The 24,697-nt window shown below is 42.4% G+C and overlaps 1 protein-coding gene across 9 annotated transcripts in view; it reads left to right on the forward strand.

Annotated features, from left to right (window-relative positions):
- The window catches only part of PROM1 (prominin 1), a 254,938-nt gene that overhangs the window by 192,222 nt on the left and 38,019 nt on the right, over nt 1-24,697 (forward strand). For 7 of the 9 annotated variants that reach the window (XM_081925572.1, XM_081925575.1, XM_081925579.1 and 4 more), the window contains 6 exons: nt 3,720-3,778; nt 8,269-8,295; nt 12,134-12,339; nt 17,017-17,137; nt 18,700-18,763; nt 21,309-21,398. In XM_081925572.1, coding sequence (XP_081781698.1) covers nt 3,720-3,778; nt 8,269-8,295; nt 12,134-12,339; nt 17,017-17,137; nt 18,700-18,763; nt 21,309-21,398 — 567 coding nt within the window. Of the gene's footprint in view, nt 1-3,719; nt 3,779-8,268; nt 8,296-12,015; nt 12,340-17,016; nt 17,138-18,699; nt 18,764-21,308; nt 21,399-24,697 lie in introns of those variants that run through there. The other 2 variants (XM_081925576.1, XM_081925580.1) reach the window with 2 other exon arrangements.

Here is a 24,697-nt window from a genome sequence, read left to right on the forward strand (position 1 = left end):
TAGATAGATATAGATAGATGATAGATAGATAGATAGATAGATAGATGATAGATAGATAGATAGATAGATAGATAGATAGATGATAGATAGATAGATAGATAGATAGATAGATAGATAGATAGATAGATAGATAGAATGAGATAGTAAGTAGACTGCAGGTGGAGGGTTATAATACTCTCTGTATAAACACCCTGCTAGGAGAAAAGTAGCTTAACAGGGAGACATTTTAAGCATTTCTCTCTCTGAGATAGTCATTTCAGAGAGTCTCTTTTCATGTTTACGGCCATTCAGAAACGTAGTCTTCTACTCATTCCAGCTCATTCCACAGGGTTTCTTCCACCTCATTCTGCTACATGTATGTATCTCGCTTCTATTAGTATCACCCAGTCAAGTGGTCAGTATTGGCTTCTACTTTGGGGCAATGGGAAGAGCTCTTTTAAATAATAATAATAATAATAATAATAATAATAATAATAATAATAATTTTATTAAGTTTTCAGTTTTACATTTCAAAATAAACATTTTACAAACTTTAAAGGATCCAGTGACTTTCCTTCTTCTCCTTCCATGGTTCGTTTTACATATCATACATTCCTGAATTTTTTACTATAACAATTCAAATCAGTTTTCCACTTTAGCATCAACCACAAATTATTTATTCTGTTGAATTTATCTTAGTGCGGCCAGCGTTTTCAGTTATATACTGTCTCCCACCTGTATAGAGTCTCCCAGACGCTATACCAATTCTTCCTAAGAATGCGGTTCATGAAACTTTTATACATTTTAGCCTTCCCATACCAAAGATATGCATGCCAGCCGAATTTAAAATTATGACCACCTAAATCTAAAATGTCTGCATTGTCCAATACAATCCATTCTTTTAACCAATACAAACAAGCTGCCTCATAATGCAATTGCAAATCTGGCCTCCTCTTTCTTTTGTATCTATCAGAATTTTATATTTAATTCTTGGCTTTTTCCCCTGCCAGATGAATTTAGAAATATATTTTTTCCATTCCTTGAAGCAGTTTGAATTATTTACAATCTGGATTAATTGGAATAAAAACAGTATTTTAGGGAGTATATCCATTTAAATGGCTGAAATTCTACCTAACAGGGAGAGTTTCATTCTCCCCTATATCTGCAACTCTTTCTTAACCTTTTCCCACAATTTAATATAATTATTTTCAAATAGATTGAGATTTCTTACTGTCAGCCAAATTCCCAAATACTTAACCTTTTTGCCTATTTTTAAACCAGACATTCTTTCTAAAAAAATATTTGACTGTTCATCCATGTATTTAACCAACATTTTGTTTTAATCTGAGTTTATTTTGAAACCCACCACTTCTCCAAACCTTTTAATTTCTTCTAATGCTTTGGGAACGTTCTCCAAAGGTTGTTCCAGGGTCAACACCATAGCCCCCACAACACGTCAGCAAATGCCCTTAATTTATAGACTCTGTGTCCCACCTCAATACCTTTAATTTCCCCATTTCTCCTTATATTCTGAAGCAGTATTTCTAATGTTATAATAAACAACAGCGGAGATAAGGGACAGCCTTGTCTCATTGCTTTTTCTATTTGGCATTTGTCTGAAAGAACATTGTTTACTAATATATTTGCAGAATGATCGGTATAGATTGCTTTAATTCCTGCTAGGAAAGAATTACCTATTTCCATTTACTCTAAAACCTTAATCATAAATGACCATGAAATATTATCAAAAGCTTTCTCCACATCTAGGAAGATTAATGTAGCCCGTTGGTTTTTTTTTTACTTCCAGGTACTCTGTTAAATTGATTATATTTCTCATATTGTCTTTCATTTGTTGGCCTGGTAAAAATCCACACTGGTCTCTGTGGACTGAGTCAGTCAGTGTCCTTTTCAATCTTTAAGCCAAGATTGTAGCAAATAGTTTGTAATCACAATTCAGTAATGAAATAGGTCTATAATTTTTTTCTCTTTGTTAAATCACTATCTTGTGTGGGGATCAATTCTGTTCATGGTGTCCATAAGTGGTTCAATAAGTGCATCCTAAAACTTTTTATAATAAATTGCAATAAGTCCATCTGGCCCCGGTGCTTTTCCCATCTTCATTCGGTTTATTGCCACTTGCAATTCCAATATCTATATGGATGCATTCAAAATTTGCTGAATTTTCTTAGATGCTCAGGATATATTACAATTACCTTAATAAGAGTCCATTTTCTTAAAGTCCTCCTTCTCGCAATGATATAATGAAGTATAAAAAAATTCAAATGCTTTTCTTATCTCTTTTGGGCTAGTCAAATGCTTATCCTCATCTACAATATTATTTATGGTCTTATTCTTCCTTTCTTTTTTGAGTTGCCAGGCTAACAGTTAACCCGGTTTATTAGCAAATTCAAAAAAATTCTGTTTCATTAATTCACCATATTTTTCGCTCCATAAGAGTAAGGGGAAATGTCTGTGCATCTTATGGAGCGAGTGTGTGGTCGCTCACTGGCTCCCTTTCCGGCCCTGCCCCCTTGCCCAGGCCTCCATTGTTGAATGTTCTGCAGACGGAGGCCGTTTGTTTCCCCAGCGACATGTGACTGGCTGATTAGATTATCTGTCTGGAAACTGTAGAAACGGCTCCCTTTCCTTTCCTAAAGAAGTTGCAGAACTGTGAGTTGAACCCCATAAAAACAGGATTTTTTCCCTTTGCAAAGTAAGCTCAACATTTTTGAGCTGATCCTCAAAAAAATGGGACTTGTCCCCTTTGCAAAAGACGCTGCACAACTGTGAGTTGATCCCCCAAAAACGGGGCTTTCCCCCTTTCCTCCTCTAAAAGCTAGGTGCATCTTATGGTCAGGTGCATCTTATGGAGCGAAAAATACGGCACTTTTCATCTCAATCTCTTGATTAGCTGACATTGAAAATTGTGCTTGCAATAGCTAAAGAGCTCTTAATGCCATCAACAACGATAAAAGTTGGGCTGAATCTTTGTACTAGCCAAACTGTAGGGATTACTTTTGGATCAGTTGCGATGGGTATGAACTTAGTTGATTCTTCAGGTTAGTCAGCATCTAGTCACTTAGACCTGGCCTACATATGTGACAAAATGAGCTGGCAAAATCCTAAAGTGAAGTGATAAAAAGGATTGTACCATTCCAGATGTCAGGAGCTTATCATATTTTTGCTCTCCAAGTAGCAAAAGGCCTCCCTGCAAATAGAGACTGGCATAACAGGGAGTGAGTTGAGCCACAGTTTATCTCCATGATATTTTAATTCTTTCTTCCAGTGTATGTGTATGTACCTTGGGCCAGTCACTATCTCTTAGCATAACCTATAAATGGAATAAATAAATAATAAATAAATAATGCCTATGTATACATTTCAGAAATACGACACTCATCTCTATGGTCAGAGTGGTACAGTCCACTCTAGCACTTCATTTTCTACTTTAAATAGGGAGTTTCTCTAGAAAGACCTCCTCCCAAATTTCGACAAAGTCTGACTGATAAAGGCTGGGTAACACATCCCATAAAATGCTTAGCTTTGACCTCTAACATTTTAGCAAAACTTATTTCCCTATGTCTCCAAGTGTAAAACTGCATGTGTAAACAGAGACCCTTGTATTTCATCAATAACCACCAATGATATTTGATCAGCATATTTTGTTTGAATGGTTTTTATATTTACAAAAATCTTGAGTTTGTTCTCTATAATTTGGAAGTGTTCTTGCTTTTTTTCAGATCTTATCAAAAAACTAACACAGCAATCGTTTGGCAAAAACCCTGGTGATTATCAAAAGGTAACTCTTTCACGTGTATTTATTATGGTTTGCACATGACTGTGTGTCTGTATTTGTGGAGCTGATTCTTTTTAAGAACAACAACAACAGAGCACAGTATGTGCTTCTTGTTTATCTTTTAAATAGAAAGTTTCCAGATGCAAGTGTGTCAAAACTGCATGATAAGGTTTCATTTTGCTTAGCTTCTGCATCAAATATTTTCCAAGAAGATTTTGGGGGATATTTTTGATCAGTGTAAATACAAACGCTTGCTTCTTTTGCATAGGGTTTTCTGTGATCTTTCATCTGAATGGCTGATTAAGATACTGATGAGTAAAGATTTTTAGGCAAACCGAAATATATGAACACGTTAGTATTTCCCTTCGTAGCGTAGATTTTATTTATGTAGCCCATGTCTTCCAGTTCTGGAGAGTGGTTATTAAGCATCTGATATTGGTCCATATCTTGTTCCCCATTGCATTATCAACTCCAGAAGACACACACTGCACACTGCACTTCCCATTTTAAAATAACTACTCTTTTTCAGGGGCCACCTTCCAAGTAGGGCGGAGGGGTGTGTGCCATAGACACAGGCAAAGATAGGATGAACTTCACTGAATGGCTTTCAAACTGTATTTCTTGATTATACATTCAGGAAGGGTAGATGACTGTCTTTGAAAGACAGCTTGCCCACTACTTTCAATCTTTCCCTGTGTTTACTGGCTACTCGGTGTGTTCCCAAGTGCATGGTCAGTTCATGAAGGGCAACACTGAGGTTTAACACTCTAAAACTTATTCCTGCAGCCTTTACAATATGCAGGGTTGGAATGGAAGACTGCAGAAAGTGTTCCCTAAAGGCGGAAATCTTGAAAACCCACAGGCGTAAATTTATTTAAAAGATTAGTTGATTCTAACTTGGTGATTGGAATAAGTGCTGTGGGTTTATGCACCTCCTTCAGTTTTCGGTTTGTAGGCAGTCTTTAGCTAGCAAACCATTGTTTGTTCAATTTTGCCTTCGCAGCAAACTATGGTTATCTCACATGGCGGTAGGGAGGGGAGGTGCACACAGAGGTGATTCTGATTGCTAAACCATGGTTTTTGATTGGCACAGTGACTTCTGAACTGAACCAGTCCTTTTACCTTTTCAAAGAGCATTTACCGTATTTTTCGCACCATAGGACGCACTTTTTCCCCTCCAAAAATGAAGGGGAAATGTGTGTGTGTCCTATGGTGCGAATGCAGGCTTTCGCTGAAGCCTGGAGAGTGAGAGGGGTCGGTGCGCACCGACCCCTCACGCTCTCCAGGCTTCGCGGACCTCTTCGCAAGGAGCGGGAGCACTCCGGCTCCTTGCGGAGAGTTGCCAGCATGCCGAAGCCTGCGCGCGCTGAGCTCAGCGTGCGCAGGCTTCGCGGACCTCTCCGCAAGGAGCCGGAGCGCTCCGGCTCCTTGCGGAGAGTTGCCAGCATGCCGAAGCCTGCGCGTGCTGAGCTCAGCGCGCCCAGGCTTCGCGGACCTCTCCACAAGCAGCGGGAGTGCTCCCACGGCTTGCAGAGAGCTGCCTGTTTGCGGGCTGGGGTCGGGGGAAGCTCGAGCTTCCCCCGCCCCAGCCCCGCGCCTGGGGGGGGAAAATAATTTTTTCCCCTTTATTTCCCCCCCAAAAGATGGGTGCGCCCTATGGTCCGGTGCGCCCTATGGTGCGAAAAATACGGTAAGTGCTTGTTTCGGGTGAAAAACTACCTGTAATTTTGGAAGCCCACAGCTGTGGATGTATGCACCCATTCTGACTAATCAGAACATAGCAATTATGATTGCAGAAAGGCATGGTGATGAGGAGTGGCTGCAGCTTGCAAACCTTTGAGGGCTTTTTTTCTTATTTTGGAAAGAAGGAAACTCGAATTGTGAAATGCAAAACAAAGAGAGAAAATCACTTGAACTTCATAATGCTGGTTGTATAAATCATGGCATCATTCAGGTGTTTTTAACCATCAGTCTTGGAGTCAGTAAATCATGGGCTCCTTATGAAAAGTTTTGTAGGTAGGAAATAGTAATAGTTGTGATTCCTTCAGGTTGCCATATTTCAAAAAGTATAAACCAGGAGCTTCTTAAAAAACAAAAATGCAAAAAAAATGTGAACTTTCAATTGACTTGCCAGGACAAAGCACTGCCTTTTGGAAATCCCCACTAGACATCAATTCCACCTTTGAAATCCCGGTAATGTCCAGACGTATGGCAGACCTAGATTTCTCCTTCTTTGGACAGTCTATCTCCTGATGAACTCTTTGCTCAAATTGCATTGGGGTTTGTACAACTGGCCAGTAGCAAGCAGTGCAGTGGGACAGAGAGGCTTACCTGACCTCCAGGCAAATGAGTTGCTCCTGCTTACCAAGAGACGCAAGGTGGTGGGCAGGCTGACACAGTATCAACATGCCATCAGGAGCACCAGATTGGCCCTGCTGCTGTGTTTGCACCATGCTGACCACTGGCTTGCTGCTGCCTCTCCCAGTAAGCACCAGTGGCTTACCTGCTTGAAAGCTGTCGTAAACAAAAAATTGCCCTTTTCCCTTATGGGGTGTCCAAGAGCCCATATAGAGTCCTTACATAGGTTCCCTATTGGTAGGAGAGAATAACAGAGGCCAACCAGAGAATATTGAGAAGCAAAGCAGCTAGTAAGCTTGATCTTTATTGATCTGTTGCAACAGGGTGCTCCCCTCACACGCAGGAGAGAGGTGGGACCTAGAAAAATGGTGTGCAAGGCCTTATAAAGAGTTTTGAAATTCCCATCCTGTAGATCAAGACCACCCCCAGAAATATCATACATACATCACAGAAGGGGTGTAACCTAAGACCACCCCTCAGATACACCACACCTACATCACAGAAAAGGCTGTCTAAAACAGAAATTTGAATATTGTTTTTCTCCTGTTGTTGTTTATCTCCTGTCTGGCAGGATACTTGATTGGAGAGCCTGGCCATTCTTTTGTAGTGATAAATACTTAGTTGCTGGGCTAGGTCACAGACTCACACCCTAATCATATCTTAAATGTGTCCTTAAGACAGGATTTGTGAGGAAAGAGACAATGGGGAGGTTTCCCATTTTGACCTTGTAGAGAAAACATTTACTCAGTTTAGGAATCAAAATGGTTCCAGGTTGGTCTTCCTGTGCTGATCTATGTACGTGCTTGGTTGGTACACTTATGAACATTTAACATATATCTAAGACCTCAAAATTCCTATCACAAAGTCAGGTAAGAATCTCTGTCCCATTACAGTGTATGCTGCTGCAAATAGCTATAATATACGTGTCTCCTGTGTGGATGTGCTTTGTGGAAAAGAAACCATTATTGGAAGTTTCCCCGAGCCCAGGCTTCATACAGACTTCAGAAATTTATAAAAGCCTGCATTAAATGATAAGTGGGCTTGTGAATTCATTGACTTCTCCCTAGCTTGGATAAACAAATAGAGGAGGAAAGTTTGTCTCTTTGCTCCATTTTTTCCTTTTTTCCTGATGCATTGGGTTTCAGTGCTGTGCGGCTTAAAACTCAAGGAATCACGGAAGAGCAACACCTATCCTAGGGTCCAGGCTTTGTGCCCTGGCGCACTATTCCAGAGACAGGGGACAAATCACCCTTTGTGCCTTCATCACTACCACCACGACTGAGAAGGGAAGGGGGAGATTTTCCCAAGCCAGACAATAGGGTAAAACACAAAAGATGCCCTTGATAAAGAGTGACTTTCTCAGAACATCAAGGCCTGTGCACATGTGCTCTTGTGTGTGTGTAGCATGCTGCTTGCACAGCTGAACATCACCCTCACTTCAAATTCTGACTCTTCCTCCTATTTAACAGCTCCCCTCATGCAAGGTGATTCCTTCCCTGGTTTGAGGCAAACAGCAGTTTGCTGCTCCATTTGCCCAGCTGCTTCGATTAAATACCACAGGGAACTCAATTCCCTAGATAAGGTTGTGCAGTTTTAAAGGTGGTAAACAACACGTCTTAGGTAACCATGTTTATTCAGAAGCAAGTCCTGTTGAATTCAATGGGACTTACTCCCAGATAAATGGGGTTAGGATTGCAGACTTAAGTGTAACATTCTCCAGGGTGTAAAAATAAATAAATTCCACCACTTTTGTGATGGAAAACAGTAGTCCAAACAGTAATAGAAATGTTTTGTAGCATTCAAGTCAGAGGAATTGGGAAGAAAATGCAAGCTATTCTGCATCTGGCTCTCTTTAACAGAACACAAAGTGTAAATTGAATACAAATAAGTATGAAAATCCTAAACCATTTGATTTTGCAAAATTGGCAAGATGCCTCTGGAACTACACTGCATCATGGTTTTGTGTGTGAATACCTGATGTGCTAAACTGCTCACTGACCTTGTGCACTGTTTTTTTACTTTGATGGGCATCGTAAACATTATCTTTGGGTGCTTAATTTATTGCTCACCTACATTCTTTTTATGCATGCTGCCTCTGCATCATATATACTTTCCATCTGCCTTGACTTCCACAGCCAGAAAATGTTGTCCTCACCCTTCAGGTAAAACCTCTTATTGTTTCCAATGCACACTTTGTTTGGAAATATATATATTCTCAACTAGGGTTGCCATATTTCAAAAAGTAAGATTCCTGACACCCACAGGTGTTGAGCTTTTTCTAGGACACCACCAAAATTTGGGGGGGGACAAACCCAAATTGTTGAGCTTTTGGGGGGAACCTATCCCCCCCGCAATAATGATTTTAAGCTTTTGGAACTGTTTCTGCTGCTTTTTCCATCGCGATGCCATACATCCTGGTTTCCCCAGGCATTTCACCAATTCGGCAAAATTCCCTCCGACGCCATTTTTAGATCTGAAATTTAGGACATGTCAGGAATTTTCCTGACGTATGGCAAGCCTATCTTAACTAACATGTAACCTCTTCTGATCATGGGTTCTAACATTTTAGGTGGAGTATTTTCAGAATTGTTAATTTGGTTAGTTGGTATATTTTGTTGTGGTTTTCGAAAGGAACCTAACATTCCCGTTTCCCGCTATCTAACAAAAATCCTTAACTCTCCTTGTTACTGTAATTAGGTCACTGGTATAAATGGCCATGTGTTGCAGTTGTTTGCACTTAGAGCAATTTTCATTGAGGAAATGGGGGGATCTGAAGCAGATTCACTGGGAGTAGAACTGGAGCATGAGTAAATGTAGCTGGTGGGAAACTGGCTTGCAACGAGCCCTGGAGGAAGGTGTCCGACTGCTCTTCTCCCTCTGTGTAATAGCAGTGGGAAAGTAGCCAACTAATCTACAAAACAAAAACATTTTCCAAGTTGGTAAATGAAAGCGATTCACAGAATAGTCACGAGGACAATGCACTGCCCAGCTGGCATCAAAAATCAAGGAAGGGTCTTCAGAACATGCAGGTCTCCTGCTAGATCAAAGGGTTGCCTAGACCAGCGGTCAGCAAACTTTTTCAGCAAGGGGCCGGTCCACGGTCCCTCAGATCTTGTGGGGGGGCCGGACTATATTTTGAAAAATATATACTGTATGAACAAATTCCTATGCCCCACAAATAACCCAGAGATGCATTTTAAATAAAAGCACACATTCTACTCATGTAAAAACACGCTGAATCCTGGACCGTCCGCAGGCCAGATTGAGAGGGCAATTGGACTGGATCCGTCCCCGGGCCTTAATTTGCCTACCCATGGTCTAGACCATAGCTGTCAACGTTTCCCTTTTTTAAAGGGAAATTTCCTTATTCCGAATAGGATTCCTCGCAAGAAAAGGGAAAAGTTGACAGCTATGGTCTAGACCAGCTTCAAGGTTTTCAGCTGTGACCAGTCAGATGCTTCCACAAAGTCTACAAGTAGCATATGAAGTCATTGGCTTCCCCCTGCTCTTTCCTGCCCAGAAATGGAAGATCCTGAGTTTTGTTTTGTTCAAGGAAAAATAGGTATATAAAAAGGAGAATTCAGGAGAAAATATTCAGCAAAGTGTGGAAATAAAGGCTGTAAAGGAGCCCTTTATAGTGAGTTCCAAAGCTTCCCTCTTCAAAGGTCAGATTGACATGCTTCAGAAAGTTGCACAGGCAGTAAAACTAGGCTTAGATTGGTGAAAAGTCCTAAATTATTGGTATAGGAACTCAAGAGTGGCTTGTGAGAGCCATGCAGTGTGAGCTTGGAGCAACCAGCTGAGTCCTCCTCACATGCTGAGCTTGTGAGGTAGACTGAAGGTTGAAAAAATAGGTCTGATTGCCCATTTCCTCCCAAGGCCAGGGGAAGTGACCTCACTAAACCGGGCAGGACAGCTTACTCTATGGTAAGCATGTTGGTTATAAGAGACTGGTTATCCCACAAATTGTATAGTGCTGTCATAGCTGACAGCAAACAATGTCTAGCCCCTTTCATAAAGCTACTAAGGCAGAGGTCACCATCACGTCTTCCAGTTGCGAATTCCCCAAGCTAATTGCATTGTGTGAAGTTTATTCCCTTCTGACCTTAAGATGAGTTTCTTCTGTGACCCCAAGTTCTTCCCAGGCGTTCTTATTTATGTGTGCAAGATGTGCACACCAGGGCTTGGCTTCAAGGCATCCAACTACCTTTCCTCATGGTTGCATTTCTGTTTGTAGGGATATTTCCATTCCTAGCACTTAAAATGCAGTACTCTTGAGTTCCTATTTCTGTCTCTTACTTGGAAATCCCTTCACGCACTGCTGAGCTGTACTGGTATGGCTCTTGCTACCTCTACAGTCGCTTTCATGCTGTTTTAGGTTATTTTTAAAAGTGCTGATCTGGATCCTGTATTTACATACCACATAAGCAGTGTACCTCTCAAGGCAGGTAAATGCCAAAGAACAAGCCATGTGGGTGGATCCATTTACACCTGAACCGATATGGGGGGAAACTGCAGAGGCTACAACAACCACGCTGGCTTAAGTTTATGTTGAAGTACATTATTGCAATTGTGTGGAATGTCAGAAAACAGCCCAGAGTGGTTTCAGTGTGCAGTTCTGCTCTGCAGCACTTTTCCTTTCTGGAGCTAATTTACCCTTAACATTTTGTTAATTAACTCCTCAATCACATGCGCGCATGTGGGGTTGCTTCAGAGGAAACAGGCTTGAAGGAGCAAGGGAATGTTCACTAGTATGAAATAAACCAGCCCTATGTCTTGCATTGGGACGTGGGTGGCGCTGTGGGTTAAACCACTGAGCCTAGGACCCGCCGATCAGAAGGTCGGCGGTTCGAATCCCCGCGACGGGGTGAGCTCCCATTGCTCGGTCCCTGCTCCTGCCAACCTAGCAGTTCGAAAGCACATCAGAGTGCAAGTAGATAAATAGGTACTGCTCTGGCAGGAAGGTAAATGGCATTACTGTGCGCTGCTCTGGTTTGCCAGAAGCGACTTAGTCATGCTGGCCACATGACCCGGAAGCTGTACGCTGGCTCCCTCGGCCAATAAAGCAAGATAAGCACCGCAACCCCAGAGTCGGCCACAACTGGATCTAATGGTCAGGGATCCCTTTACCTTTACCTTTTTATGTCTTGCATTGGTCCTCATAACCTGGGGAGGGTTGCTGACTAGGATCGCCAATGGTCAAGGATGGCGCCGTAGTGTGTCTTGCTACAACTAGCGGAAGAGGAATAAATTAGGCAAAATAAGAGAAGTTGTGTTAACTTGAGTAGAATCCTAGAATCCAGTGCCTTCCTATGGCACCTTGTGGCATAAATCTGCTCTAAGGTAGAGAGTGGGCAGATTTTGAGAACTGTTGGTTTAATGTAGGATTTTCCAGACTGTGTTCCTTTTTGCTGCACTACAAGAACTCCTAACACAGGTGACTTTTCAAAGTGTATTTTGGGTGGGACGGGACGGGACACTTAGTGCATCAGTGTCCTTCCTGGCCTCCAAATTAGAACTGCCAGCTCGCTTCTTTCTTGGACTAACAAATGTATTGTTTTTATCATTTTCCAGAACAATGGGAAGGATTCTTCTTTGCAACTCCAGGATATCCTAGTTAATAATTTTCTAGTACCCCATGTTCCAGTTTGTACAGTTGCAGTTCAAGGATGGGATTATGCTGCTGCTAGAGTTTTCCTGCGGCTCTCCTCTGTAGTGTGGGCTGCATCTGGGAATGTGCCTCATTCACCCCTTGGGATGATGTCACTTCCTTTAGCTGAGAAAGCCGGATCAATACTGCACAGTGCCTCTCCAATTGGGCAAAAGTTGTACTTCCATCCAGCGTGCTGATTTAGTTAGTCAAGGCACCATTCAGCCCCTTTCATCGCACAATTCTTTTCCTCCGGCATGTAGTCTGAGTTCTGTTTTGAAACTATGTCTGTAATGTGAATCTCAGTTATAATATATCTGCTTTTGCTATTGTTTCTGTCCGCATTGCAGGCAGTTTACTACGAGATCGGTTTTATAGTCTCTGCTGCTCTGGGAGTGCTCTTTGTTCTGTTGCTGCCTCTGGTGGGGCTTTGCTTCTGCATGTGTCGTTGCTGTGAGAACTGTGGTGGGGAAATGCACCAAAGACAGAGGAAAAATGCAGACTGTCAGAGGGGCTGCTTTGCTACAGTACTTTTCGTTGCCGCTTTAATCATCAGGCAAGTATAGCCAAGCTGCTCACAGTGTGAATTTTGCTTTGCCATATAAGCAAGGTGGGTTAAGTCTGGTTTATTATTTATGGAGTTTTTATTGGGCTGGGAATAATGTGCGCAAGTTTAAGGGAGATAGAAGTCACTAATTAAAAGAGAACCGCTCTGTTTGATGCCCACAGGCTGACTGCATAACTATACTGAAAGATCTGGAGCCAAGCTACAGGATCAGCAGGCCCACTGGATGTGTTTAGTTGTTAGAATGTACCACTTTGTACTAATGATAGTTGAGGATATAGACTGTTGTTACAAAAGCCACCCCCCACTCTCTGCCAGATTCCAGGGGGTTCCAGGCACTCACCCAGGGTCTGCCTTCCTTTGGAGAATTGAGACATGACAGAGACTGTCATGCTTTAAGAAATAAGGTTTATTCACCTATTTACACCTTCAGTCTGCATGGAGGGAATTCAGATCTTACAGCATGGTCATTTCAAATGGAGCTTGTCTCCCACAACAGTGAAGCCCTGGAGTCCAAGCCATCTTGGAGTCCCAGCCAGCCTTCAGCCAGCCTGCCCAAGATGAATCCCATTCTTTCTTCTCCCCAGAACACGTTACTGAAAGGCTCCCTTTTCCTGTCATCTCACACCCAGTTACCCCCGCCCCATCAGTCTCCCCAGGCCAAAGGATTCCTCTCAGATGGCCCATCAACACCTTTTGTCATGTTAACAGTTTTGCTCTTCAGGAAGCCAGCCAGGCTAGTTTGCATAAGTCAGCACTGAGATTCCTTGTCTGACACAGCTCTGGATTTTGTACTTTCATCCATATCCCAATTAATCAAAACCCCACAATTTATTAATTTCCAGGGTTTAGTGGGGTCCCCCTCAAATCTATCTTTTAATACATTCCCACTCTGCAATAGCAATACCATTACCAAGGAAAAGGTTCTAGGATAGCTAATGTTGTTTATGTAGGATTTGAATGTGAGGAGACGATAATTCAGTCAGTCCCCCAGGTGATGTCTACAGTGGTACAATACAGAAGAGAATAACATCATGTGAGATTGCTGACCATACAGCTTCTCTCTATGATTATTGTTCTGGAACTGAGCGTGCAAGGCTTTTGCCATTTTTTTTTATAAGAACTGCCTGTGCTAGCTTTTTCACTGCAAAATCAATGTATCATACCTGCATCAATTTTAATTTTGTATGTCATAGCTTTCTTGAACAAAAGGCTGCTTCCGTTTTCATTCTGAATGTATCCGTTTTGTTGCTGAGGATGGGCAATGCGAAACTTGATCCTGCTTTTTCCTTATGAGCTAGAAGCGCTCAGAACCCCTGGCCCCTTCATGACTAGACTGTACTCTCTAACATAACAAAACATGTCTCCCAGTGTGGGCAACACAGCCTAACTTACCAATATATAGCCCTTTATGGTTGATGGAGCTGACTCAGGATTCCAGAATTAAACCCTGATTTGAACTTTCAGTCACCTTGAGTCATGTGGGCAGAAAGTAGATTGTGGTCCACAGGTGACCCACAGGCCACATTCTATTGGTTCACCTAGCATCCTGTTCAGTGCTGGACTTACCATGATGAACCAAAGTGTTAAACAGTTTTTGGGTAATGGTCTTAACTCATTTCTGAGCCAGTCCAATAGGAACAAAGGACAGCCTGCCTGTCTCTAACTGAAATGAGCATCTCTGCCCATTTTGTCTCTTAAACACAATTGATTCCCATTAACCTCTGTGGGCTACCTCTGTCCAGGACTACAGTCGGGAACGTTCCTAAAATGTCCTCTGTTCTTTTCCTTTCGTTCACCAGGGTTTTGGAAAAAGATATCAAGGGTTATGCATGTATATGCACACAATCCTCAATATTTTGTCAAATTGTAGCTCTGTGTTTTCACCTAAAAGAAGCAAGTGGTTTCCATTATCTTGTATGGAAGAGAATAAAGGGTACATTTGTGGTTGCACCGGCCCATGGGGTCCGTGTCTTTGAGTGAGTAAACACACATGTAGGAGCCTTTGGCTTCTAGTGGAAGGGAACCAGAATCCTTGAACATTAAGCAGGCTTATCTAAAATATTTTGTTCCCCTTCCACGAGGGCAGTTGTTGCCAGAAAAGAAGCTTCTGGGTACGTCTTTCCTTCTGAGTCCTGCCCTTTTTCTGAATGTGGGAATGTTCAGGGGGGCAGGAGAGGATATATTATTTATTAATATCCTTCCTAACTTGTGCTAGCAAGTTCCTTTCTGTAGCAGAGTTACATTCCCCTTCTTACATGCACAGCAGATAGCTGGTTGCAGAGCCTCTCACTATTACACAATTCAGTCTGTCTCAGACTGAATTGTACATTCCTGGTAAATTCCCTTGAATCCCTCTTAAAAGAATATAGACACCACAATCTTATTCCAAGTCAGTAAAAGAAGTTTACTCACATCAGTTCACAGTTGGATTCCTGAATGCAGACTTAGTTACAAATATGTACATGTGGATCTATCCCATATGGGGGAATAATCCCAGTGCTTCTGCTAGCTGAAAGGTAGCAGAGCAGTCCTAGCTAAAAGCTGGTCAAACGAAAAAAGAAGTCAAAAAAAAGAGGGAAGTGTGCTGCGTGTCTCGTCCTTTTGTAACCTGGACACGTAAAGTCACGCCCACTTTCTATCACATGCAAAAGGAAGGATGCTCCACCCAGGAGGAACAGGGAATTTCTTACTGACTGGACCAAACATGTCTCCTCTAGCATTACAAAGAATGTTGTACTTGACTTCCTCTCATGGATCACATCCCACACCAATTTGGGGCAGAGGCAGGATTTCTGTCTCTCTCCATCCCCCCACCCCACCCCCCAGTAATTGGCACTTGGGTTGCCATACCAAAGTATATGCACCCACCACCTCTTTGCTGAACATGTACTGTATATGGAAACATTTTTATATATTTAATGAAATCTTGCGCTTGTGCATGGGCCAGTTGGCTTCTCAGAGTGTGATTGAGTAGCACACTCTCCTCATTTCTGGGAAAGCAAGGTCTCTAGTCATCGCTTTATTAAGGAATGTTAAGCAAAAGTTTGCTTTTCATATCACCAAACATGAAGGAGAACCTGGTTTAATAGTCTTCATAAATGTGATCAGTGGGGTGAGTGGTTTTCCTCATTTTTGTAAAGTGTTTTTCCCACTCTGTCGGAGAGGCTCAAAATGAGAAATTATCAAAGTTTTGCAAACAGAAAACCTTCATGGTGCATTGAGCTACTGACCTTTTTGTAGTGTGAGCACAAAGACCGAAACAATCGCCTCCAAAGAACATAGTTGTTACTGTAATTCTAGCCATGTGAATTGGAAATACACTTTTCATCTGACTGTCCATTGTGAAATGTTTTCCTTTTTAGAGGCAGCCAAGAATAGATAATAACCCCCAGTACAGAATGTGCAGGCAGCGAAACTGGAAAGCATAGCTTACCCTTGGAGGTGTCCAGTTCTGTGCCCAAGTCTCTGCCTTCTGCCAAATCATCTTGAGATAGTGGCATCCGCAGAGCACAGCCCCACATAAGAGTCTTTGCTGAATCTTACCAAAGTCTATCTATTGCACCATCATTTTCAACCGTTAGAAGCCCACAAGTGGGATAGGAGGTTACATGAAACACTGTGAAGCAGGTCTAAGCAGCTGATGCCATGCAAGCCAATTGGACAGCTTAAAAAAAAAATCCTGGTCGGCTTTAGTTCCTAGCAATTGTACCCTGTTAGATTCAAAGTACATATGAGAAGCTACGAAATCATGTCAAGGCTTTTTCCAGAGATGACTTCTTCTTGCAACTCTAGATCAGAACGTAAGAGATGTCTTCATTCCCATCCTGCCAGGCTATATCATAGAGAGGGATAAGCTGTTCATTTTCTTGTAACCCTTGACCTATGGACACAATTTCTCCACTCACCTGAAGATGGGAGGAATCGTCGTGATTAAAAATAAATGGGTTGAGTTGGCCTAAGGGCACAGACTTCTCTGCTATTCTGTACCTTGAGGGCTTACAAAGGAATTATTAAGCTGAATTTGTGGATCACTACAGGTCCATATTTTAAGTCCCTATGTCCTTAAAAAAAAAAAAGCTTACTTATTCCGGATAGCAAATAATCGAACATTTTCCTCTGATTTTGTTGCTGTTTATGTATAGCTCTCAAGCTTTCCACTTGAGCGAATGCTTTAGTGTGTGCCCAGATTGTGACAAAATACATCATGGAAAACAATTTTGCAAAATATGGTTGAATGTATCTGGATATGTGCATGTTGTGACACTTTTCAAGATCCCTTGAGAAGCGGCAGTTCATGTTGACTTAGCACAATAAGAGTTGTTACGAGAATCATGGCAACTTCCCAGTTGTCTTAACATCCTCTTTTAGTTTGCTAGTCTTTAGCCTATGCATTCTTGGGAACTGGAAATATACACATATGTCTGACAAGTTGAAGTTAAAACTATTCTGGTTAAATAATTGGCACAAATGTCCAGTTAACTCTGTCCCAGCTACTTCTCTGACCCACATAATGGTTAACAATGGATTGTGTCTTGGAAGTTTGAATGTGCATTTTTATCTTCTTCATTAGATATTGTTCTTTTTGTAGATGTTAATAGTTTTACTCTGATTTGAAACTAGAACTATAAAGTAAAATCTTTGCTTTCCCTCCCCTTTTACACATAGTATTGGTGTTCTTTTTGCTTATGCTGCTAACCAGCACCTCACAAGTCAAGTCAGAGGAGCAAGGAAGCTGGTGAACAGTAATTTCAAGGACCTGAGGATTTTCCTGAATGAGACACCTGGGGTAAAGTGATACTTTCTTCGCTATAGCAATTAAGAAAGAAAGTGGGCACAGTGGTAATGCACATAGCCAAATTGCAGATTTCAGACATTATATCAAACTATGGCTTGTGCTCACGGTATGGTAGAACCCAAGCCACCATGAGTCAGTTTGCAAGTAACACCAAGCCAAACAATTCCTTAGTGTGAATGTGCAAGTGTACGGGCTCCCAGAAATGAACGTGTCTGTTTTTCTCCCCATCCTGGTTCGGCTGCTAGTGCTCTTTTGTGAGCCAAGTCATGGTTTGGCTTAGTGTTCTCTCTGAACCTGGGTTCACAGTTTGTCTCGCACCAGGCAAGCTGTAAGCTCCCTATCCAAGAACAAACCTTACTTACAACTCGCAAAAGGGCCTGGGGGAATGTGTGGGTTGACTCCACGCTCCTGATGCTGCTGCACACACTGACAACACATGATTGGCTGAGGCAGAAAGGTGTACCATTTTGTTCCAACATGAGGATGGGAGCCTGACCAGTCCTTCACAGAATGGTCACCCTCCTTCAGACAGAGCTTGGGACCATTTCTGGTGTCCACAGCATCATCAAAGGGGTTGAGTTCACCCTTCACATTCCAGAGGAATATTTGCCAGCAAACACAAGATGCAGAAAAAAGATCAAGCTTTTATTTACCTTTCTAAAAGATTGTATATGCCCATGGCAACTGGAAAACCAATACACCTTGTTTTGGTGTGGTGTACATATGTTGGACATAGCTGTCAACCGTCCCTTATTTGGTGGGAAAGTCCCTTATCCCAGCACTCTGTCCCGCTGCTGTCCCTTATTGATGATGTCCCTTAAATTTCCCGGGTTTCAAAGGAAGCAGCTCCTCTCCCTTCCTCCCTGCCAGCCAGGAGGAGGGAGGCTCCAACTGTGTTGCTTGGCTGCGTTGCTCACCCAATAAGGAGTCTAAGAACGACTGGGGGGGTGGAGCTTGCATGCCTTGTGCCCATCAAATCGGCCGCTTTCCCTGGGGAATCACCTTTGCTCAGCGCTTCCCAGCGGAGAGGTGGCGGTGGTTTTCCTTGCTGCATCCCCTTTGCTGGGTTGCTGCACTGTGGGAACCACCATTTGAGGCTTTGTTTGGCTGCTGGCTGGGCTTTCTGCCTTTGGCTCGGAGGAGCTCAGAAGTTGAGCATACCTGTATTCTGAAATTCCCTTATTTTGGCTGCTGATCCCTTATTTTCAGATCTCTAAGTTGACAGCTATGATGTTTGATAGAACTATATAGTTAATTGAAGCTTACTGCATAAAGCAGTTATTCTTGGATGTGTTTTCGATTGCAGAATGCATTTCCAAGATCAGACTGACTATTGTGGGGGACAACATTTTTATAGAAGCCAAACCTATAGTTGTGCTCAACAGGCCACTCAACAGAATACTCAAGGCTGTCTAATTAGTACATACATTAGAGAACACCTTGTCCCAAAATGGAATAAACTGTAGGAAGGAGCTTGCTGCTGATATGTATTGGGGTGTTCTTCTATATGTTTAAAAAGTAACATTTAAACTATTAATTATTTTATCTCGCAGCAAATTGACTATTTGGTGAGTCAGTATGACACTACCAAGAAGAAAGCACTTTCTGACCTTAATAGTAAGTATACTTTCTGACCTTAATAGTAAGTATAATCAACACCATTTCATTGGAGTACTTAAAACCTTCCTTAGGGAAACCACTGTTCTCTCAATCTCAGCTCCCCTGCATGAAATTTGGAAACCTTACAGCTGAAATACATCATATAAATTCTAAATACAAGTTATAATAACCAAGAAAATACTGAAGTATAAATTCTAAATACAAGTTATGTGTTAAAAGAACGAACCTAGGTTATTACCAAGATCTGAAACAAACTTGTGGTTGTAAGGGGGTTATGTTAAACACCAAGAAAAATTATTTGGGTAATATCCAGCTAAGTTACCTGGAGTAAACCCATTGAAAACACATAGGACGTAAAGTTACTTGACTCAATTCCCGTCAGTCTATTCCACCTACGACTAACATTGAATATAATGAAACAACATTACCATTGCTTTGCTCCAGTTGTGCTCAGTTTCAGCTAGAAAAGTAAATTCTTATCTGCTTTTTAAAGAAGGGATTCTGTGTGTGTTCCTTAGGGAATTCTCTAGCACAGCATGAAAGTCATACCTGAGCTCTTGGAATGGAGTGTATGCATGGATATTTTTCATGCGAGATAACAAGCAGAAGAGAACCGCTAGCTACTGTAATTTTGATCATTTATTAGAATTTAGAATGCATACCCTTGCCATTTTATATAAGCATCTTCAAGGTGACTTGCAAGCATTAAAAAAAAAATCACCTATTAAAATAAACAACAATAAAACCATTGGGATAAAAGCAGCAAAAACTGCTAGAAACTAGTAAAGAGATTTTTTTAAACCATTAAAAGCACAGGGAAATCGGGTTAACTCTTACTGATGCCAGGTAAACATCTTTAGGGAGGGAGTTTGGGTTACATACCATGGACAAGAGCCTCATAGTTTGCATCCACATTGCAAGATAAAACAGTGGTTCTCCAAATAAAGGCATTTTCCCCTAAAGTGGAACATGCAGTTGCCGGAGGAGAAATGAGATCTCCCCCAAATTTCAAGGTGGCAAAGACTTCAGGACAGGGAGGAGGGACCTGTCTTTATTCCTTTTGATCTTCATGATCAAACCTAAAAAATAGGGTGACCATGAGCAACTGAACTGCCATGCTTCAATAAACATGAGGTCTGTTCGTACAGTTTCTCTTTAGAGCAAAGACTCTTTTGGACATAACACTAAAAGGAAAATTTGTCTTTGCAACTTACTGTTTCTTGAAAGTCCTAATGATGGGAGTACTGGCAGTTACTGTGGATCATTTTAGCTTAGCAAGTCTCTTCAGAAAAAGGAGGAAGAAATGCTTTTCAGTGGTTTCTATCTCAAAAAGCATGAGGACGATACTTCTGTTGTTTAGTCATTTAGTCATGTCCGACTCTTCATGACCCCCTGGACCAGAGCATGCCAGGCACTCCTGTCTTCCACTGCCTCCTGCAGTTTGGTCAAACTCATGCTGGTAGCTTCGAGAACACTGTCCAACCATCTCGTCCTCTGTCGTCCCCTTCTCCTTGTGCCCTCCATCTTTCCCAGCATCAGGGTCTTTTCCACAGAGTCTTCTCTTCTCATGAGGTGGCCCAAGTATTGGAGCCTCAGCTTCAGGATCTGTCCTTCTAGTAAGCACTCAGGGCTGCTTTCCTTCAGAACGGATAGGTTTGATCTTCTTGCAGTCCATGGGACTCTCAAGAGTCTCCTCCAGCACCCGAATTCAAAAGCATCAATTCTTCGGCAATCAGCCTTCTTTATGGTCCAGCTCTCACTTAGACGATACTAAGGCAGCCAATACTCAACTGTCCTTCAACTGCAAATTGTGTCATGGTTGCAAATAGCACTGCAACTTTTAAATCCAGTGCAATCAAATGACAGCGCTTTTCCTGCTTCCAGTTTTTATTCTTGAATTTTTATGGGGGGGGGATATAAAAGACACCAGCTCTATGCAGTGTAAAATGTGCTAGTCCAGTCTACTAGCATTTAATCATTGCATGCCATGTTGGTGATGCCTGTGGCGATCACACAGGATCCCCAGACGTTTCACCATCTGGGTGCCACCACTTTATTTCTCGCTGCTACCACCCAGGCCCTACCTGGGACAATACTGAGTCCAGTCAGGGTTAAATTGAAACATAAGCTTTTGTTTATTTATTGCAGTTTAACAGGCGTGTGGTTTCATAAACAGTATCAGTCAATTACATTCATGGGGTGCCTATCCAGATCTATAACTTTCGCTACCTCACTAAACCACCTCTCAGATATTTACTTGTCTGCCTAGCCTAGACTCAGCCTATTTCACGACACTAACTCAACCTACCCACAGACTCTATCCCAATTCACTCCCACTCCAACCAACTCCCAACAAACTCTTCCACGAACTCCCTCCAGAGCGGCTTTTATAGTCCCTCTGACTCCACCCCCCTGGGTCCTGATTGGGTAACCTGTTTAACTATTTCACCTCCAGCACTCTCTTATGTTAACGTCACAATGCCCAACTGTATCAAGCAGCAATTTAGATTGGATTATTTCTCCCTGTGTCCTTTTCTAACAGATGTTGGGCCGTTGCTTGGCAGAAGAGTCCAAGAGCAGCTGGCAAAGGAGGTGCGCCCGGCGCTCGATGGAGCCCTAACCATGGCAGGAGGTAAAAAGAACACTGTCATTGCCAATCTACTTGTCCACTTCATAAGTTCTGATGGGAGCTTCTGCAATATGGCAGGGATCAACTCATTTCACACTCCCTGGGCTCCCACGTTGGTTGAATGGCAGCTCCGCCATGCAGCTTGGACTGCACACACTTCGAAATATTTCTTTATGTTTTCGTAATGTAGTCCCTTTGGATTAAAAATCCATGAGGCGGTCATTTATTTATTTTAATAAATTAAACTTTTAGGAGTGTGCAGCTGCTTTACCTTGCCTCAGCGTTTCCCAGAATGGGATTCTGGAGGTGTGACTGTCACATCATGGGTTAAACCAAGGGTGGGCAACCTAAGGCCCGGGGGCCAGATGCGGCCCAATCGCCTTCTCAGTCCGGCCCACGGATGGTCCGGGAATCAGCGTGTTTTTACATGAGTAGAATGTGTCCTTTTATTTAAAATGCATCTCTGGATTATTTGTGGGGCATAGGAATTCATTCATTTCCCCCCAAAAAATATAGTCCAGCCCACCACATGGTCTGAGGGATGCTAGATCCGGCCAACGGCTAAAAAAGGTTGCTGACCCCTGGGTTAAACCCAGTGCTTTTTCCCCCCTAAAAAAATGTTTAGGGGTACTCTCATTTTGACTCAAAAAAATCACCATTTTATAGTTCAAATCTGGAAAAGTAAATGGACAAAAGTACAGAGATTCACAAAATGTTTAGGGGTATACATACCCCTGCGTCCCCCCCCAGGGAAAAAAGCACTGGGTAAACCTCTCTGAAACCTCTGGGTTTAGGGTGGTATATAAATTCAAATAACAATAATGGCAGTTTTGGGGTGGGTGGAGGAAAAGTTAGGGCTGGGCGATATCTGGTTTTCAACATTGCAAGTTATCACCAGCTAAACGTTGCCATATATTGATATATCACAATGTCTGAAATAAGGTGGAGCTATGAAGAGGCATTGGCTGGCTTCACGGGTTTCCCCACATCATCATTTTTGCATAGCGTGCACACACACACACACACACCCTGACTCACAAGTAAAAAAAATTATGAAACCAATATCACAATACAGACTTCAAAACAGTTTTGGACAATACGCTTTCAAGGTGTTTGGAAGCCTATGTTTCCAGACCTGGTTCTGCTGCCAAAAACATAGTTCCAGACATGGTCTGTAATAATAATAATAATAATAATAATAATAATAATAATAATAATAATAATAATAGATTTATTATTTATACCCCGCCCATCTAGCTGGGTTTCCCCAGCCACTCTGGGCAGCTTCCAACAAAAATATTAAAAATACATTAAAACACCAGACATTAAAAACTTCCCTAAACAGGGCTGCCTCCAGATGCCTTCTAAACATCAGATAGTTGTTTTTTTCCTTTGACATCTGGTGGGAGGGTGTTCCACAGGGTGGGTGCCACTACCGAGAAGGCCCTCTGCCTGGTTCCCTGTAACTTGGCTTCCTGCAGCAAGGGAACCGCCAGAAGGCCCTCGGCACTGGACCTCAGTGTCCGGGTAGAACGACGGGGGTGGAGACGCTCCTTCAGGTATACTGGACCGAGGCTGTAATTAGACTCTATTCTGTATGAAGGTAATGTCCTGGTACAAGATACCTTAAATGGTTTTGTGTCAATGGAGAGGCATCTCTTTCTCTCTATAATTATTATTATTTTGCTGTGTGTTGGCAACTGTGTTTGCATACCTCACCAAAACCTTTTCTCATCCTCCGCTCTTTGCTTTATTTCTCTGTTTGTCTTGAAGTCAAAGTGGAAAGGGCCATTAAAGGTAAAATATCACAAATGACTCGTGTTAAATGTCTTCCTTGCTTAATCCCCCTTGTGCAGTTTGTTTCGTTGTCATCTTTCTTTTTTGTTCAACCCTTTATTGTTTTGGCTCCATAGGACGGATCCCAAAAGCAAAGGCTAACCAGTTATCAGCTGCAAACTATAGTTAATATACTCTGGGAAATAACTCTGATCTGGAGTAAGCAGGCTGTGGATTGAAGCTATAGGACTTGTAGTCTGTGGGTAATAACTTGTACACCAGAGCTTTCCAAACTGTGCGTCGCGACACGTTAGTGTGTCAGATGCAGTATGAACGTGTGTCATGTGCACTCCTCACAGGGCTGGAAAGAGGCTAGTTTAACCTCTGATTTGCTGGTAAAACTGCATTACTGTGTCACAAAATGATGCATGCCATTAACGTGAAAAGTTTGGAAACTTACGTTGTACATTGTCAGTTCAGCATAGCAGATACAGTCATACCTTGGTTTTTGAACAGCTTAGTTCTCAAACGTTTTGGCTCCCAAACGCCGCAAACCCGGAAGCGTTCCATTTTGCGAACTATTTTTGAAAGACAAACATCCGACGGAGCTTCCGTGGCTTCCGATTGGCTGCAGGAGCTTCCAGCAGCCAATCAGAAGCCATGCTTTGGCTTCCGAATGTTTTAGAAGTCTAACCGACTTCCAAAATGGAATCCGTTCAGCTTCCAGGGTACGACTGTGTATGGATAATGGGAGTAATGGCAAGCTAGCTAGAGTTCATAGGCAAGTGTGCTGGTTATGTTTCTTTTGCAGTGGGCAAGTTGGGTTTTGGCTGGCAATAAATTGGCTGAACAGGAATGGGAGGAAAAAAACATTTTTAGGGTAACAAATTGGGGGGGGGGGTGTTGTTTCCCTTCTTCGTGTTTTTCCCGGTGCAGACAATAGTCAACACTTAACAATGGTTGATGGCAATCATGGCTTCTTGCTGCTTTAACCCTGATTAATATTGTGAAATGTCCAGTGAAACCGTTTCTTTTTGAATGAATTGCAGAGGGCATGCAAAGGAAGTGAGACTTGCCTGTCACTTTGCAGCCAGAGAGGCTAGAATGCTGGTTAACGCAACCATAGTTTATAAATACACTTCAAACCATTGTTTCATGTGATCAGTTGTTAATTGTGGATTAGATATTAGATATGGATATAAAGGGGTTGCTCATGTTTCTGATTCCAATAAACGTAGCTTGTAATAATATGTTTATTTCAGTGGAAGTAGACATTGTAGCTTGTTTGGCGCTGTGGGTTAAAGCCTCAGTGCCTAGGACTTGCCGATCGAAAGGTCGGCGGTTCGAATCCCTGCGGCGGGGTGCGCTCCCGCTGCTCGGTCCCAGCGCCTGCCAACCTAGCAGTTCGAAAGCACCTCCGGGTGCAAGTAGATAAATAGGGACCGCTTACCAGCGGGAAGGTAAACGGCGTTTCCGTGTGTGGCTCTGGCTCGCCAGAGCAGCGATGTCACGCTGGCCACGTGACC

The sequence above is a fragment of the Podarcis melisellensis genome (assembly GCF_964234715.1).
Source record: "Podarcis melisellensis genome assembly, chromosome: 9".
NCBI lineage: Eukaryota > Metazoa > Chordata > Lepidosauria > Squamata > Lacertidae > Podarcis > Podarcis melisellensis.